This window comes from Onychostruthus taczanowskii, unplaced genomic scaffold (genome assembly GCF_017590055.1).
Source record: "Onychostruthus taczanowskii isolate IOZ18803 unplaced genomic scaffold, ASM1759005v1 scaffold20, whole genome shotgun sequence".
Lineage (NCBI taxonomy): Eukaryota > Metazoa > Chordata > Aves > Passeriformes > Passeridae > Onychostruthus > Onychostruthus taczanowskii.
This window is the reverse complement of record NW_024499240.1, coordinates 7095439-7114485: the sequence shown is the minus strand read 5'-3', so window position 1 is coordinate 7114485 and position 19047 is coordinate 7095439. Positions and strand designations below refer to the sequence as shown.

Here is a 19047-nt window from a genome sequence, read left to right as displayed (position 1 = left end):
CATGCTCCCATTTAATTCAATGACATTTTTTCACTGGCTTCACTGGAAATGGAAAATGGTGGTCTTTAGGTTTGTACATTACTCTTCTCATAACCACCATCATAGGAAATTTATTCTAAATCTACTTAATGTTATTTAAAGTGCCGCAACCTGAAAAGAAGATTCCTGAGAAGCGAAAACCACCACCACCACCACCTGCTCCAACAGAAGATATTAAACTGGCAAAAGATCTACTTAAAGGTATAATCATCTGAAGTCATAAATAATGGTGGAAACTCAATCTTCTAAAATTATACTGATGAACCTTGAAAAGCATGCTTTTAGGCTATAATTTTGTGTCTTTTTTATTTCTTTTCTAATAAACTATATTTTAATGGTGCGCCTCACTAATGCTCAGTCCATCATGATTTTTTATCAGAGTTTACATGCATTCTTTTCAATAATTACAGGAAAAAAATTATTAAAACCATTTTAATCAAGTTAACACATTCTTCTATACTTAACAATAATTCTTCTCTCTTTAACATATTCTTACAAATGAAAAGAATCCCCAGCAATAATTTGCTGGTGTTATGTGATCACGGGTTTCAGATCAATTGTGCTTCCTACAGACCATCTGACTTTTTCTCAGCAGTTAATCAGCAAGGATCTTAGCTTTGCAGCTTTTGTCCTTCTTTTACATCAATACTGTTAATGAGGTGTTCGGATTTTTTAGAAAACTCCTTTCTTTTTGGAGTCTAATATGTGTTGTAAAATGCAAATAATTTTCTTTAAAGCTCCTGAGGCAAGGAAGAAAGCTGTGACTGCAAAACCTGGTGAGCCTCCGAAACTGGAACCTCCACCTGCTAAAGGTACCTAGGCAATATAAGAATCTAGCTTAAAATAAACCTCTCATGATCCCAGAGTTGTAGTTCTCAGTATCTTCTTGTTTAATTTGCTCAAATATGTCAAAACACTGTCTATGTTAGATTATGCTCAACACACACCCCTATCTTGGGCATATACGTTTGTGTTATATTTATGTCCACTTTAATCGTACATCATGCAATCCATGAGACGTAAGAGACAGAAACACAGAAAAGTGAGAGAGTTTTTATGAGTTTTAGTAGGTGCTCGCTTTGGTTTTCTGCTTAGCTAGAAATAAAAAAATAAAATACTATTTAAATGTATACACCATTGTTTCAACATACTTAGTTTATTATTTTTCTGAAATGTAACATATTTTTGTGAGAGGACACTTTCTAGAAGAGGGAATGAATAATGTATTGAGCAAGCCACTTCACAGGTTATGCCTTTATAGTATTCATATGTACTGGAGTTTAAGATAAGCTAAGCAGTGGACATTCCTTCTTAATGCTGTTCCAATTTGGAGATTAAAGTAGATCCTTATGAATATCACAGGCAGACAGCTCTTATGAATAGATAAGTAACACAAGCCTGTAGTGAAAGAGGACAAGGAAATAAAAATGTTACGATGATGATTGTTCTTGAATACACAACCTTTATAGTTTTCTCAAACTATACTTCTGTTGATTTGTATGAAAACTTTCTCTTTTTACATAAGCTTAGATGACAGCTGTATGCAAATTATATAGAAAATATATTAAAACTATTGACTTCAGTAGCAACAGTTTAACCTTTGATTTTAATATTCAGTAGTGGACTAGTATTTGATTTGTGTGTTTGGACATGCTAGTTGTTAGTTTACTCTTACTGCTGTTATAAACCTATAATAAAATCTGGAATAATATTCTTTTAAGTGCCTGGACTTGTAAAGAAACCTCGCAAAATAATTCCTGAGCCTACTCCCCCACCAAAAGAAGAAGTTGTTTTGAAAAGAGGTATAGTATCTTGGCTCTATTTTGAAAAACCCAGCACTTATGATCAGCATAAATCTATCTAATGTCTGTTTCTTGGGAAAAGCAGTTGTAGTTGCAGGGAGGAAGGGGTAGCCTGAAAGTCTCTCAGATGCAAATGATCTGTAATGAAATGAGAGCAGAACAATGAACATCTAGTTCCCTGTCTCTCTGTCTCTCTCTGTTCTGTTTTCTTTATCTCTTAGTACTAGAGTTGAGAGCCTTCCACAGCCCACAGTATAAAGTTATTAAAGTTATATGTGTAGTCTACGTATTCTCTTTTGTGGTTTTCTTAAAAGTACCACACAGATCACAGAACCCCACGGAACCATTGGACATCAGTCCCATTCCCTGCAAAGTCTGGGGCATTCTGAATCATTCTGTGCTCAACCGTTGCTTAAAAAAATGAAGCATTAATTCCAGTTCTCTTTGAAATACCACAGAGGGATGATTCGTGCTTGTGTACTTTATACCTTCAAATTTCAGACAACATAATAAAATATTCAATTTTTCAGATGAGAGTGTCATTAAATACCCAAGACGGAGAACTGAGAGGACAAAATCAAGTGAAACCAATAAAATGGAAAACAGACATTATATAAATTTGAGCTAGCCAAATACAATACTTGAGGATTTACATTATAATTACATTTAAAAAAACATTAAAATCTTTTCTCTCAAATGGACTGCTCTTAAAAATATTTTAATATTTTTTCCTTAGATGACTTGAATTTTAAATTGCTTTCAGAATAGTATCTTGAATAGTTGCAAAAATCTTCCATTTCTATTGAGCTATTTATTTTATTTTCTGGTTTCTTTATGACTGATGCTTTTAATCTTTGTCTTGTTCAATGTCTTATTCTTTTGTTTGCCTGTGCTTTAAAAACTGAGATTTCTTTTCTTTTGAAGTTCTTAAAAAGAAACCTGAAGAGGAAGAACCTAAACCAGAAAAAGAGCCTAAACCAGAAGTTAAACCAGTACCTACACCAATAGAAAAAATTAAGAAACCTGAAGGTACTAGATTGCTATCAAATACATTTATTGAAATTTATATTTTTTTTAATCCCACTATTAAGTAGTGTTTTCTTAAGTTCAGGAATCAAACTGGTGTCTTGCTGGTGTCTGGTGTCTGATAACTTGCACTGGCCTAATTGTGCAGTTTAAGTCTTGCCTGGATGCCCAACCAAGTTTGGCATTTATATTTGGGTCTGAATTCGGCATTTTGGGATTGTTTCTCAGTCTTCATTGTGTATAGAAAAGAGCTTTACAAGTATTTTATATAGCACTGATAGAAACATAACTACAGCAAAAGAGTTAATCCAAGCATTCTTTTAGGTAACATTTTACAAATATGTATCCTTTTACCCATTTATAGTTTCTAATTATTCAAATCTTACTCTTAAGAAATGTATGTTGCTAAATCTTTTGAACATCTGAAACTGCTTATGTGTAAAAATAATGAAAGCTTTTAAATGCACTTGAGGGTACTCTGTTTAGGGATTTAAGGTGTTTTAATATATCTTACAAAATAAAAATATTATTTTAAAGTCCCAGAAGTTCCTAAGAAGAAAACTGAGATACCTGCCATAAAAAAAGAGGAGAAACCAGTGCCTGAACCACCAAAAGGTACAGACATGTGGTGCTCTTTTTCCTTATTGCAGCAACTAAGCAATATTCAGTGCTGAATATTATGCTGTATTAACATAATGCATTACTGTCCTCCAGTCTGTCATGACTACTGTGTCCTCATTAACCATTTTGCTGTCTCCTGGATTTCTTGTTGTCTTTATTCTTCAATGCTTGAAAAAGTCATCTTTTTTCCATTGTTTGCAATCTTGCTTTACAAGAGTTAATCTCAAGGTAATTTCTTGCTTTTTCGCAAAATAAAATAGAAACCTATAAATTCTGTATTCATTTAGCTCTCTCTGTGTTGTTTATCCTAACTTCTAATGCTCAATGTGTTTGCAAAAAAATGTAAACTAACCTACTTGTAATTTCTGTGTTTGAAATGGCAGAAACTAAGCAAGCATCTGTCCCAGTTCCTGGGCCTGAACCTAAACCTGTAGTAGGTAAGAATTCTTTAGTTGTGAATACTGGTGAAGCCTTTCTTTTGTATCTAGAATTTTCCATTTTGGGATTTCTTGCTAAAAGGACAGTCACAGAATCATAGAATATCAGGTTGGAAGGTGACTTCAAGGGTAATCTGGTCCAACCTTTCTTGGCAAAAGCACAGCTTTGACTACATAACTTGTGCAGCAGAATATTAAAAGTGTCCACACAAAGGCCTTTAGAATTAAGAAGACTAGAACTTTCCTACCATCTACAAAACATTTAAAGAATATAATACTTAAAGTAATGTATTAAAACTTTTTTCCCCCATGCAGCTGTAAAATCTCCAAAACCAGCTGAAGAACCCACTGTTACTGCTCCAGTGACAGCTCCAGTTGTTGGAAAGAAAGCAGGTATTTATATGTATTCTATGCTATTTAGAAGGTTTTTCTCTGACATACCTAAATACCTTCAGTGTAAAAAAGAGGGAAGAGCTGTACAATAACTCATTCATTGCAGGTATATTTGAGGTCCTGTTCAAGGATCTTGTTATTGTACATACTGTCACCTAATTTAAAACAAAAACATCTCTGATATACTACGGAAAGCAATCTCTGCTCTTTTGTCTGGATGGTGATATGTGTGTCTTTATTTGTTGTCCTACTATGAAATTTGCGTATTCTGTTCTTTTCTTGATGTTCCTCGTGCCCTGTTATATGTTATGTGAATGTCATCTTGTATTTTCTGTGTAGACAAAGAGAAGTTACACGTTTCTAAATAATTGTTGTGTTGTTTGGTTTCCTGCTTTTAACTTGTCATTGAAGCCCTGAGAAAAACTGACAGTGATGTTGAAGAATTAGAGTATTGCTACTTCTGTCTGCTATGCTTAGGACCCTGCTGTGAAAGAAAAAAAAGAAAAAAAAAAAAAAAGAAAAAAAGCAAGTTGGGATGGTTCAATTTCTTCTGAAACACTCTAAGCCTGTGCTCCAGCAGCAGAGCTGATGTCCATTCTGCTCGCCCACCATTCAAAGGGCTTCATGTTGCAGCAGAGCTCAGGTCTTGGGTATTTGAGAAACCAGATCATTAAAGTCTCTTGGCCATTGATCTGGTGATGTAGTCTGCAGTGGCACAATTAACCTATTTTGTGTCAGTGACCAGATAGCTGTAATTTTCTGCTATTTTTAACCTACACTGGATTTAAACGGGCGGTCTAACGAGACATTACTAAGAGTGGTTTACTTAGGTTTTCTGTTCATGTGTGCTGTTCTTACCTTTCTTTGCTGGTTGTGTTTTAAGTTTCTGTTGTGTTGAGAAAAAGTGTTCTATGTTCATTTTATTTCAGGTATATCTGTAAAATTTGTCTTAAATATAGTGTTCCTGATTCTTATTCTTATGGATTTTTACTCTCTAAATTACCTATGAAACCTTTGTAGCTGCAGAAAAGCCTGATGCACCATCTGTACTAAAACACAGAGATAAAATGCCCTTAGTGGAAGAAGAAAAGCCTGAGTCAATTGTGTTGAAGAAGATTTCAGTTGAAAAAAGATTTCATGTAAAAGAGAAAGTAAGTCCTAAGGAGACAGTTCCGGCCATAGAGCCACTTGAGTATAAAATCTCACTGGAAACAGCTGGTGGAATGCTGAATTCAGAAACAGATGAGCAGGAGAAAGTATCTCTTAAATATTTTGTCCTGGCTTCTGAAGAAGAGGAGCCAGAAACAACACCTGTAGTTTCAGGAAAGACTACCCTTGCAGGTGAGAAATTAAAAGTTGAAATGGATCACATTGCTTACACAAAGGAGGAACTACCACCAACTGATGAGGAAGTGAAATTGATTTCTGTAACATCCGAGCATGTGGAAAGAGATTCTGGAGAAGAAAAGAAGGATGAAATTAAATTGCTTGTTCGTAGGGAAGATGCCATAGAGAAGGTCTCTGAAAAGTTTAGTGTTCTTCAGGAAGGAAAGATTCCCAGCCATGAAAAAGAAGAAATTGAATCAACTTGTGTGCCTAAATCCAGAAAGCCAGATCAGCCTAGGGACCAGAAAGGACTTATAGGAAAAGAGAAAAAATCACAAAAAAGTTTGCAATCTGAAAAATTTCACATTAAGGATAAAACTTCATTTGTACAGGATATCATAGAGGCAGACATAGCTGAATCTCCTCAGCTAAGAAAGGAAAATGAGAGAGGAGGTTTTACTCCAGAGAAATATGAAGTTCCTCTTGGAGAATCCATGAAGGGACATGGCATACAAAGTAAAATTGAGAGGCTGAAGCAATCTGGTAGCACAGTACCTGAAGTTCCTATAGACAAGATTCTTAATAAAGAAGCAAAGAAAATGGGAGATATTCAAAATGATGAGAAAGATAAGAATCTGGATTTTGCATCAGCAGAAGTACATTCCTTAGACCTGTCTGCAGAGGCTCAGCCAGGATTAAGAAAAGATTTTGACCTAGAACACCCCATTGCAGATGAGGAGGTTCCTGGAGAAAAAACTCACACAATCTTTAAACCGTCTGTTCCTAAGTCAGAAGTAGTAGAAATGAAAGCAAGAGAAAAATACTCTACAGAGAAAGAAGCTCATTATGAGGAGGGTTTAGGACAATTGTTGACTGAGAAAGCACTCCTAAGTGATAAAAAGACAGGCAAGAAGATTTTACCAGAGAAGGAAGAAAAAACTATCTTCAGCACCCACTCAAAAAAAGGCAAAATTAGGCAGTCAAATGCCCCTGAAAGTCTGCCTGTGGAAAAAGAATTTGATACAGTGATTACAGGAGGAATGGAAAGTGAAGTTTCCACAGGAGAACATGAAAAAGGAATATCTGAATTAGTAAAGAAAGTTGCTATTCAGCCACCACAAAGTCAAGATATAAAACAAATTCAAGAAGTTCGTACTATTCAGGATGAACATAAAGAAACTCTGGCTAACAAAAACAGAAAAGGTAAAATTGAAGAAAAACAATCTACAGAAGGTATATCAGATGAAAAAGTGTCACCTGAACATGGCATTGGAAAAAGCACACCTGGTACCATGGAAAAACAGAAGGGAAAACTCATAGACAAAGTGTCATCAAGCAAAGGGATACTTGCAGATGGAGAAGATACTTATTCTTCAAGCATAGGTAAGGTAATAACTTCAAAGAAAGCAGAAGGAGAGAAAGAATACCAGAAATCAGAACCTGCTCACCTGACTGAGCAGAGCACTAGACTGGCAAGTGAAAATAAGAATTTGGATGCACCTGGAGAATCACGTGAAGTTCTGGATGTTCCAGCAAAGTCTCATGCAAAGCGAGGTGAGGAAGACTGATGCCAAATTCTTCCACGAAGTGCTTGTACCATTTGCTTCAGGAGAGTGCCACCTGCCATTGTGTTTTAGTAACACCATTCGCAATTCCATCAAGTCTGTCAGCTGGCTTTACTTGGCATTCAGCCACTCTTCACATGTTTGTCTTACCTTTCTGTACACTCAGCTGTGTGATCATTGTTCATTGTCTTAGTCTTATACTTTTCTGAGACGTCATGAATTGTTTTGTGTGCCATTGTCTTCTCAGGAAAACTCACACTCTTTTTCTAGTATTCATTTGTCCATCCACTGCAACAAAATCTGTCCTGCATTTCATTCATATCATCCTCCCATTAAAAGTATCTTTCATATTTCCCTTCACAAAAAGGTAACAAGAGGCCTTATAGCACAGGTAATATTTCTAAAAGTCTGTGATGATTCATTGCAGATTAGATTACTAACAGGACATCCCTCACTTGTAAAAGTACTACATAGTCCTGAAACATATATTTAATTCACACAGCTTATACTTTTTTTGGTGTTCATTAGTAAAAGTGCGTGGGGTTTTTTTAAAAAAAAGACAATCTCATATAATTTTAATAGGCACTTAAACTATTTTGTCAAGGAATGACAGAATTTTAGGAATTAATGGGCAGGACACCACAATAAGGAAATAGGAACTTTTAAGCTGCCTCTTAGGCTCTAGTGCTGAATAGGTCATTGCCATACTTCAGGAAATTGAACTTACTGTTGAGATGTAGACAGTATACGCTCTATAAACATAGAGATACTTTTATATCCTTTCCTCCCCTTTTACGGGTAGGTAACTAAAAGAAGAAAAAATCTGATATATAAAATAAATACTTGTCTTAGCTTTAGTAAGTATGTTTATTTAACTACATTTCTAATAATTTTTCTGTTCTACTTCAGAGGCCAAGCCACCAAAAGAAGAATCTCCGAAGGGTATTAGTCCAGTCAAAGGTAGGATATTACAAGCAATACCTTGTCATGGTCTAACTCCAGCTGGTAATCAGGCCCCAAACGGCAACTCATTCGCTCACTCCCTTACGGTGGGAAGGAGGAAAGAATAAGAAGGGTAAAAGTGAGAAAACTCACGGGTTGAGCAAAAGCAGAGCGCACAAACAAAGCAAGATAAGGAATTCACTCACCACTTCCCATGAGCAGGGATGTGTTCACCCATATGCAGGACAGCAGGATGCCCTTCCATCCCTTGAAGGGCAAATGTCGTAACTCTGAATGCCCCCTTCCTCCCCCCACCTTCTTCTTTCCCATGCTTTATATACTGAGCATAACACCGTATGGTGTAGGATATCACTTTGGTCAGTTGGGATCAGCTTTCCTGGCTGTATCACTTCCCACTTTCTTGTCAACTCCCAGCCTTCTTAGTAGTGGGGCTGTATAAGAAGCAGAAAAGGCCTTGGCTCTGCAAGAGCCTCTCAGCAATCACAAAAAATCTCTGTATTATTGAGACTGCTTTCAACACAAATCCAAAACATAGCCCCATACTAGCTACTTAGAAGATGGTTATATTTCCCCCAACGAAAATCAGCACAGCCTACAATCAAAAGCAATTAATCAGGATTAGTTTATTAATTTCTGAATCTGAATTACAGCCAAGAAGACACCTTCACCAGCAGATGCAGAAAGAAGGAAGCTCAGGCCAGGCAGCGGTGGTGAAAAACCTCCTGAAGAGCCTCCATTTACTTACCAACTCAAGGCTGTACCACTGAAGTTTGTCAAGGAGATGAAAGATATAGTGCTAAAAGAAGCTGAATCTGTTGGGTCTTCTGCAATCTTTGAAGTCCTTATTTCACCATCCACTGCAATTACCAGCTGGATGAAAGATGGAAGTAACATCCGAGAGAGCCCAAAACACAAGTTTATTGCTGATGGCAAAGATAGGAAGCTGCATATTATTGATGTCCAGCTGTCTGATGCTGGCGAATATACTTGTGTATTAAAACTGGGGAACAAAGAGAAGACCTCTACAGCCAAACTTATTGTTGAAGGTATTCCCTCTTTCAAATTTATCAATAGGCTAGCCACTCCTCAAACTAGAACTGGTGCTTTGTAATTTTACAGTAGTTGGTAGATGCATCCTTTGTTTCCCTCAATCACTATACATATTATATAAGGTATTTCTGCATCACATGTTCTATGTATAAAGGAGACAAATGAAAATAATTTTTTGCCCACAGAACTCCCAGTGCGGTTTGTGAAAACTCTTGAAGAAGAAGTGACTGTCATTAAAACCCAGCCACTGTACTTAACATGTGAGCTTAACAAAGAAAGAAATGTGGTCTGGAGAAAGGATGGTAAAATCATCAAAGCCAAGCCCGGGAAATTTGCTCTGGGTGTTATTGGTTTGTCACATTCCCTCACAATCACAGATTCAGATGATGCTGATGCTGGCACTTACACTGTTACTGTGGAAGACTCTGAACTATCATGCTCATCTTGTGTTAAGGTAGTAGGTAAGTAATAAAAATCATGTTATTTTTTTCTCTCTAGGATATTTGGACTGCTTTAAAATTATGAAAACTTTTTCTCATTGTGTTACAGTATAAGTTGACAGATAAGATTTTTACAGCTATTAAAAGCTTGTTGTAGTACAAAATCTCTTCATTCTTATTCTTCTTTTTTGACACATCTGTTTGTAATAAAAGTCTGCTAAGCTGTTTTCTTGTGTAACTTTTTGTCATGCAGAAGTTATAAGGGACTGGTTAGTGAAACCCATAAGAGACCAGCATGTTAAACCAAAAGGAACAGCTACTTTCAGCTGTGACATTGTCAAGGATACACCAAACATTAAATGGTTCAAAGGAGATGAGGAAATCCCTGCTGAACCCACTGACAAGACAGAAATCTTGAAAGAAGGAAATAAAATTTTCCTGAAAATCAAGAATGCTGGTCCTGCTGATATTGGAGAATATGCAGTGGAAGTTGAAGGTCGCAGATACCCAGCTAAACTGACCCTTGGTGGTAAGGAAGCTTTTATTTGGATTATATTTAATCATCTTGTATGCCAGTGTTGAAAAACATCTACATAAACAAACATTAAAGGTAACCTGAATTATTACAAAGCTCTATCAAAACTTGATCTAATCATATATGTGTTTATTTGTGCATTGTAGAACGTGAAGTTGAGCTTCTGAAGCCATTAGAGGATGTTACAGTTTATGAGAAGGAAACAGCAAACTTTGACACAGAAATATCTGAAGATGATATTCCTGGTGAATGGAAGCTGAAAGGAGAAGTCCTGAGACCTTCACCTGTAAGCATCCTTGAATTTTAAAACACAATTTATTTAAATTAAATACTGTGAACAGGTTCCTTGAATTTTTCTGTTAAGACGTGTCATTGCTTCTCAGCCCAGAATATATTATTTAATAAACTGATTCTCTAAGTAAGGATTATATTTTATAAAAGCTAATTTTGAAGGTCTTCATTTTCTTAAAGTATTACAGCACATAATTCAAGCAATAATAGAAATATCCTATGAACAGTGTGGGAATGATTCTGACATTCTGAAGAATTCTGTGGAATGCTGAAGAAATGTACTCCCTATTTTAATTATTGAGTCAAAGTGTTAACTTTACTTGAGAAGCAATTTCATTCTTCCTACCTGACACGTCACCATGTATACAATGTTTATGAAAATCCCCTTATTGAAAACTCCTGGCAGCAAGGCATTTGCATTGCGTTGGTATTTGTATTTAACAAAGTCTGTCATCTCTCCAGACATGTGAAATCAAAGCTGAGGGAGGAAAACGCTTCCTAACCTTACACAAAGTCAAGTTAGAGCAAGCTGGCGAAGTCCTTTACCAGGCCCTGAACGCCGTCACTACAGCCATCCTGACAGTAAAAGGTACAGTGCCCCACGGGGCGTGACACCAGCTCAGACAGAGTTCACAGGGAGCTCGTTACAAATGGTGTGTTATCTTTTGCTTCCAGAAATCGAGCTGGACTTTGCTGTGCCCCTGAAAGATGTCACTGTTCCTGAGAAGCGCCAAGCAAGGTTTGAATGTGTCCTTACCAGAGAGGCCAATGTTATATGGTCTAAGGGCACTGATATAATCAAGATTGGAGAAAAATTTGACATCATTGCAGATGGAAAGAAGCACATTCTTGTTATCAATGATTCACAGTTTGATGATGAGGGAGAATACACTGCTGAAGTTGATGGCAAAAAGAGCACAGCAAGACTGTTTGTGGAAGGCAAGTATTTTCTCATGAACAAAAGAACAAAAAAAAAGATCAAGAAAGTATCTTTCAGGACTACATTAGCCTTTTTTCTGATTGTATTTATGTGTCTACATTACAGGTGTGAGGCTGAAGTTCATATCACCTCTACAGGACCAAACAGTGAAAGAGGGGGAAACAGCTCACTTTCAGTTTGAGCTTTCTCATGAAGACATGCCTGTGAAATGGTTCAAAAATGACAAGAGACTTCACACAAGCAGAACAGTTTTAATTACTTCAGAAGGCAAAGTTCATAAACTAGAAATGAGAGAAGTAACACTTGATGATATCTCAGAAATAAAGGCGGTAGTCAAGGACTTGAACACACAAGCCAACCTGAAAGTCTTAGGTAATTGCATAAATAATTTAAAACCTGCTATAGAATAAATATTAACTACTTTTATAAGTAGAAAGTGACAAAATATTGACATTTTAGTATATTTGTATAACTAATTTATCTTATCCACTATGGCTTTTGTAGAGGCCGATCCATATTTCACTGTGAAATTACAAGACTACAGTGCTGTAGAGAAAGATGATATTACTCTGGAGTGTGAACTTAGCAAAGATGTGCCAGTAAAATGGTACAAAGATGGTGAAGAACTGATAGCTTCCAACAGAATTTCCATAAAAACCGATGGCTTGCGCCGTATCCTGAAGATCAAGAAGGCTGCAGAGAGTGACAAAGGGGTTTATGAGTGTGACTGTGGAACTGACAAGACAAGTGCCAATATCAGCGTGGAGTGTAAGTAATCATGTCTTCACTAAGGGAAAGGAGCAAAACCTTTGTAAACCAGTGTAGACAGACAGACAGACACTCTCCAGAGAGCAAGACCAAAAATGTACCTATGGAAAGGGCGCTGTTATGATGAATGGCTGAAATATCTAGGTACAAAGTTATTAACAGTGATTACAAGAGACTATATGCTTGACAATTACTGGAGAGAGTTACTCTCTCTGTCCAGTTGCCATCAGGAAATAAAAATAGTTTAGTTCACTGTAACAGATATCTGGGTTAATTATTGGGAAAAATATTCTCACCAAAAATAACTAAATTTTCAGACATAGAAGCAGGTTGTAGACTGACAACTTGCTGCTTTTTAGGAAGAGGTTAGATAAACACTTACTGGTTGTAGCATTTGAGTGCTCAAAAGAAGGAAAAGATGCTTTCCACTGTTACATTTCTGTGGTATACAATTTGTGAGTAAACAGATGCAAACTTTAGTTTTTTTTAATTTTTTTTAGCTCGCTTAATTAAAGTGGAGCGCCCACTGTATGGAGTAGAAGTATTTGTTGGTGAAACAGCACGCTTTGAAATTGAAATATCTGAGCCTGATGTCCATCCTGTATGGAAGCTAAAGGGAGAAACCCTAACACCTTCACCTGTAAGGATTCTTCTTTATTTTCAGACCATAATTTCCAGTAGAAAAACATGATTAATAATTGTGTTTTCTTAGTGGTTTCTTAGAATATTAATATTTGGGGTGGGGTGTGTGTTTCTTTATCACCAGGACTGTGAAATCATTGAAGATGGGAAGAAGCATATTCTTGTCCTTCATAACTGCAAACTTGATATGACTGGAGAAGTGTCTTTCCAAGCTGCCAATGCTAAAAGTGCTGCTAATCTGAAAGTGAAAGGTATAGTCTGCACTTGGCCAACATTTCCATGTGTATTTCAGAGCATCAGAACAAATTTAGTGTCAGAAAGCACTGTATGAACTGATCTGAAAGAGCTCTTCTTTGATTTCAGAACTGCCTCTTATCTTTATCACTCCACTAAGTGATGTGAAGGTCTTTGAGAAGGATGAAGCTAAGTTTGAATGTGAGGTATCCAGAGAACCCAAGACTTTCCGCTGGTTGAAAGGAACAGAAGAGATCACTCCTGACGAAAGATTCGAAATCGTTTCAGATGGAACAAAGCATGCTCTGATTATTAAATCTGTTGCCTTTGAGGATGAAGTAAAATACACATTTGAAGCTGAGGATAAAAGAACAAGTGCCAAGCTAATTATTGAAGGTTTGTTAGACTTTGTCTTCCTAAGAAAGTTTTGCATCGTATCCTTGCATAGTTTCTGTTGATAACATTATGACATGTTATGGTGTTACAGGTATCCGCCTGAAATTCATCACTCCTCTCAAGGATGTGACAAAGAAGGAGCGAGAAACTGCAGAGTTCACTGTGGAACTCTCCCATGAAAATATCACTGTTGTCTGGTTCAAGAATGACCAACGATTACATACCAGCAAAGTGGTTTCAATGACAGATGATGGCAAATTCCATACACTCACAATCAAAGATCTAACTATTGATGATACTTCTCAGATAAAAGTGGAAGCTATGGGCAAATCCTCAGAAGCTAAACTCACTGTTCTTGGTAAGAACACCCAAAAGAATTTACCTGATGTATATTATCAGAAGAATTTTATTAATAAAAAATAGCAATCAGAAAGTCTTGAGATTAGCCTAAATCTAAATTCAGACTTTAAAAATCTAACAATTAGTTTTTCTTCCTAGGGGCACCATTTACCTATTCATGGGTAAATGATTACAATATCATGAATTTTGAAGGATGATTACAATAACTTTAACATTTCATGCAAAGTTGCAAAATTAATTAATACGTATGTAAAACAGTGCTCTAAAAATCCTAGAGCATAAGAAGAATTTTGTCAGTAATATTAGTAATGCCCCGAATAGTTTCTTAGGTGTTTATTGTTTTCTTTTTTGTAACAGAACTGTGAAAAAGGACTATATTTAATCCTTCTCATAGGATATAAACAAGAAATATATTTTATGGTAGAAACTAGTTGTTCTTTATGGAAGACTAAAACTTCAGACTGAAATATGTCTTGACTTTTGCTTGCAGAGGGAGACCCTTATTTCACTGGGAAGCTGCAGGACTACACTGCTGTGGAGAAAGATGAAGTAATCTTGCAATGTGAAATCAGCAAAGCAGATGCCCCAGTGAAATGGATGAAGGATGGCAAGCCAATTACTGCATCAAAGAATGTTGTTATAAAGGCTGATGGCAAAAAGAGAATCCTTATTCTCAAGAAAGCTTTGAAGAAAGACATTGGACAGTACACTTGTGACTGTGGTACTGACCAGACCTCTGCTAAACTTGATATTGAAGGTATGGCTATTTTAATGGGTTGCCCTGTAGAGGTCTTTTGGGATCTGCTAGAAACTGTGGGAGTCAATTGTGTTTTTCTTCTCCAGACCGGGATATTGAGATTGTGCGACCACTCTACAGCGTGGAGGTGATTGAGACAGAGACTGCCCGTTTTGATATTGAAATTTCTGAGGAAGGTGTCCATGGCAATTGGAAGCTAAAAGGAGAACCCCTGACTGAATCAGCTGTAAGCAAATATTTCATTATATTTTTTTATGTGTTTGTCAGCACTTTGCAGGGAAGTAGAGTGTGAGGGAGGGTGACTGCAGAAACTAAATTTGATCTCCTGCTTTCAGGAAGTGTCACTATATTAAAAATAGTGGGGTTTTTTAATTAATAATGTTTTAAATGTAGTACAAATATAATCCAAAATATCTAAATAATAAATGATTTTTACATAAAATGGTACATTCTGCCTTGCTAACAATAACTAACAATCATACATCCAAAGTGCAAAGACCTTGTGGAATTCACTTAAACATAACAGCATTTAGAAATGCAAACTTCAGATTTCATGCTTTTTCCTGTGGGTTTTGTGTTATATTTGGTTTAAATAGATGTAGACCACATTTCCAAACTCTTTTGCATTTCTGTGACAGCTAAAATCGGGGTTAAATGGTATAGAGCTTCATCAAATATTATAAACTCCTTGCTGGAAAGACCTGGAAATTAATGAAACAATAGAATCACAATTGGCAATAATTTTGCTTCTATGTAATCGGACAAAAGTGAATAATAACAGAAAGATTGGAAGTTACATGAAAATCACTGTCTGGATAAAAGAAAGAAAGATCTTCTCGAGGAAAGGTCACAGCACAAGCTTAGCAATTTCTAGATCCCCTGAAGGAACTAGGCCTCTGACTGGTCTACATATATATTAATATATTGGCTACTCAGCAAAGAAATGTGTTGCCTCTTCCCCTTTCTTACCAACTGTATTAAGAGGAGAGTTTGAAAGGAAAGACCTATGAATGAATGTTTATAGGGTATATTTCACATGGGCCCAAGAGTTGTGAATGGAGTAGAAGAAAACAGACTCATGGTATCAGAAGTAGGGGCTCTTCTGGTGAGTAATACAAAAAAGATACTGAAAAATTATTTCAATTCTATTTTTGCAGGAATGTGAAATCAAGGAGGAAGGAAAAAAGCACTTCCTTACACTGTACAATGTACGCTTAGATCAAGCTGGTGGAGTAGATTTTCAAGCAGCAAATGCCAAGTCTGGTGCTCACCTTCGAGTGAAACGTAAGTGTCTTTTAAACTGTAATTAATTGATTAATTAAGTGAAAACATGGTACTCACTGCCTCTTTGGAATGTGTGGCAAATCTCTATACTGTATTGAACCCACAGTAATCCTTTCCAGAAGAGCAGCTTAGGGATTAGTTACTCAGTTTGTCTAATTTTTTTTTCATTAAGGAATGTCCTGTGTGGTTTTAACCTTATATATAATTTATTCATATAGGAGAAATAAAATAAAGGAGATGGCCTTGAAGGTTGCTTGATGGTCTGGCATCATATATGCTGTTATGAAATCAAATATTGCAAGCAAAGGCTCTGCTGAATCGAAGTGTCACGTTAGCTGGAAAGGATAGGATAACAGTGATATCTGGGGATAGGGTTCAGAGCTTGATGGACAGGGACAGACTACACGGCTGAAGACCACTTGTTTCCCACTCCAATCCTAGCCCTCGCTATTTTGGAAACACATGCCTTATCTAGCAACAGGCATGCAAGGCTTGGCAAGGAGACAGATGCAGAGCAACTTTCCTGCTGACCTTGTTCAATTTAAAGAAACACTCGCTGCAAATAGGAAATTGTAGGTGACCAGCCCTCCCCTAAGAACCCAGGGTGGCCTCTTCTATTTAGGGAATTTAAAGAGCAGCATTGCGATGTCTGGCTCTCTTGAGGGAAGCCACCATGGAGATTAGTACGTAAGGGCAGCAGCTCTCTCTTGGGTAGAAGTGACTAATCTAAAAATTATGTCTTCTCCTTACCAAGCTCGAGTAATTGGCCTGCTGAGACCCCTCAAGGATGTAACAGTGACAGCTGGGGAATCAGCAACCTTCGATTGCGAACTCTCTTATGAGGGAATCCCAGTAGAATGGTTCCTGAAAGGAAAGAAACTGGAGCCCAGTGATCAGGTAAAAAAACTAAACTTTACTTTTTCTCATGTTTCCTCCTCCTTCTCCTCTTTCAAGTCTCTTCCCCTTCTTTATTTCTTATTTATTCTCTCTCAGCTGAAATATTAAGGCACAGCAATATTGTAGTACTGCTGTGTCAAATGCCAAATCGTCTCTAAATCAGATACAACTGTTTTTCCCAGAAATTCCATACTCTGGAATACTACAATTATTTATAATACAAAGGGAATCTGAGGTTCCAAAATATCAGTTATTACAACAGTGATTTTGCACCTGATTCTGCTGGAGACTCAGCCAGAAGGATACTGAATAATTTTTGCTCAGGTTGCCTGTGGTTACAGTGAGAGTATTTTGAAAGGTGCTATCAGGAAAAGCCTTTTTTTCTCCTGAATACTGAGTTGCAGTCCAATTCAACATATAAGGGGATTAAGAGGATTCAAATTCCATTTCAGGCATTTGTTCTGGCTCTCCAGATAACTCTCTGGGCAGATTTGCCTGTCAAGCACTTCTCACTAGCTATTTTTAACCCTTCATCAAGTGCTGGCTCTTAACTCTGAGATCTGAGCAGCCTGGAATGCAGTCAATTTAATGTTTAAAGTTAATGATAGGGAAAATAAATAAAGAAACCTAAATTAATACATCGAAAAATGGAAATTGAAAAATATTACTGGTTGTAAGGCTTCTATTTTTGCATGCTAGGCCTAAAAATGTAATGCAAATTCAAATAAAAGATGGAAACTTAAGACATAGTAAACTTTCAAGGCATTGCATAACCTAACAAAGTTTCAGAACCTGTAATAATGCTGTTAAATAATACTTTGGTACGGATTGCTATTTTTTTAAATACATTTTTTAACTTTTACAACTACATCTTTTTTACAATTTTTAATTTTTTTTCAGGTTTTGCTAGATCTTTCTGAGCTTTAAGAAATTTGCATAAATAAAAACTATTTAATAGAATAAATAGAATGTAGAAATAGGAAAATCCAAACAGATCATGATAATAAGGGACTCTATTACAGTATTTAAGGACAGATAAACAAATTTGAAATGCAGTGGATGAGTCTTGAAATAAATCAAGATAATTACTTCTGAGTTTCAGAATAAAAATGTGAAAAGCTATTGATCAGTGCAGTGGATTGATAGTTATGACTGCCTGGCAAGGAAAACATTATATGTTCAGTATAATTCTGTATAATGGAACATTATTTTGATATTTTCTGTCTGAGCTATTTTAATTACATGAAAAAAATCAGATTTCATGTACATATACAGTCAAAAATGTCATTTGGACAGTTGAAACTTTATCAGGATGAAATGGAGAGTAAACCATATATTTACTCACTGCATTGCTTTCTACCCTTTCAAAATAGCCTCTTGAAATACATTTACAACCGTCTTTAAGAATCAATCTAATTGTACAGGTGTTTCATTTTAGCTGTTTGCTAATTCAAACTATTTTATTACCTCTGTGGCTTTCATTCTGCTGAACATTTATAACCTTTATTCATTGAAGTGACTTTTTTGTTTACTGTGATTGCAAAGTGGTTTCTGCAATAGGTCATCACAGAAACTAGTCTTTTAGGCAGAAAGTTTTACTGAATTTTAATAATAAAAAGACAAATTGGCATTTCCAGAGAAGTGTGTATGGGGGGTGCCAAACCTCTTTATAGCTGAAAAAGTTTTTCCTTTACATGTAGTCAGCAGTAATGCCAACTTTTCCCATACATTTGCTTATTTTTTGTATTTATTAATACCTGTTCAAAAATAGACATCATCTTAAGTCAAGTCCCAAAATCCTCAAAACTTTGAGGACTGAGCTATATCTAGTATATACAAAAGGAAGTTGTCAAAATTTTACATGAAAGTGGACAACCAAACTCTACAAATCATAAATAGCATGCTATTTCATGAAATATTTCTTAAATACTTGTTGTAGATGTTCACAACAGGGTTTTTATGTATTTTGCAAGGTGGTGACCCGTGCTGAGGGGAGAGTTCACACACTTATTCTCAGAGACGTCAAGTTAACAGATGCAGGAGAGGTATCACTGACAGCGAAAGATTTCAGAACTCAAGCAAATCTTTTTGTGAAAGGTAAGTCAGTCATTTTAGTTAAACCATGATCAGCATTAATGTTCCATTCATGATTCATCCTGGAATAGGAAGCTGATACACACTATTTATCAAAGAGTGGGATCATATATACAATATTCAACTGGTAGGTAACTTTCCATATTTAAAAAGCCACCTGCTTAAAATCTCTGCACTTCACAGAAGA

General features: G+C 36.3%; 1 protein-coding gene across 50 annotated transcripts in view; it reads left to right on the top strand.

Moving 5' to 3' along the window:
* Positions 1-19047, top strand: part of TTN (titin) — a 238064-nt gene that overhangs the window by 129407 nt on the left and 89610 nt on the right. For 45 of the 50 annotated variants that reach the window (XM_041403525.1, XM_041403521.1, XM_041403519.1 and 42 more), the window contains 24 exons: positions 142-240; positions 777-851; positions 1761-1841; positions 2766-2870; positions 3405-3482; positions 4241-4318; positions 8119-8169; positions 8823-9218; positions 9408-9683; positions 9916-10191; positions 10344-10483; positions 10951-11077; positions 11164-11427; positions 11534-11800; positions 11933-12196; positions 12697-12836; positions 12963-13089; positions 13202-13468; positions 13560-13826; positions 14319-14585; positions 14672-14811; positions 15743-15869; positions 16624-16766; positions 18740-18863. In XM_041403525.1, the coding sequence (XP_041259459.1) occupies positions 142-240; positions 777-851; positions 1761-1841; positions 2766-2870; positions 3405-3482; positions 4241-4318; positions 8119-8169; positions 8823-9218; positions 9408-9683; positions 9916-10191; positions 10344-10483; positions 10951-11077; positions 11164-11427; positions 11534-11800; positions 11933-12196; positions 12697-12836; positions 12963-13089; positions 13202-13468; positions 13560-13826; positions 14319-14585; positions 14672-14811; positions 15743-15869; positions 16624-16766; positions 18740-18863 (4179 nt within the window). Of the gene's footprint in view, positions 1-141; positions 241-776; positions 852-1760; positions 1842-2765; positions 2871-3404; positions 3483-3871; positions 3926-4240; positions 4319-8118; positions 8170-8822; positions 9219-9407; positions 9684-9915; positions 10192-10343; positions 10484-10950; positions 11078-11163; positions 11428-11533; positions 11801-11932; positions 12197-12696; positions 12837-12962; positions 13090-13201; positions 13469-13559; positions 13827-14318; positions 14586-14671; positions 14812-15742; positions 15870-16623; positions 16767-18739; positions 18864-19047 lie in introns of all 50 variants that reach the window. The other 5 variants (XM_041403550.1, XM_041403549.1, XM_041403518.1 and 2 more) reach the window with 3 other exon arrangements.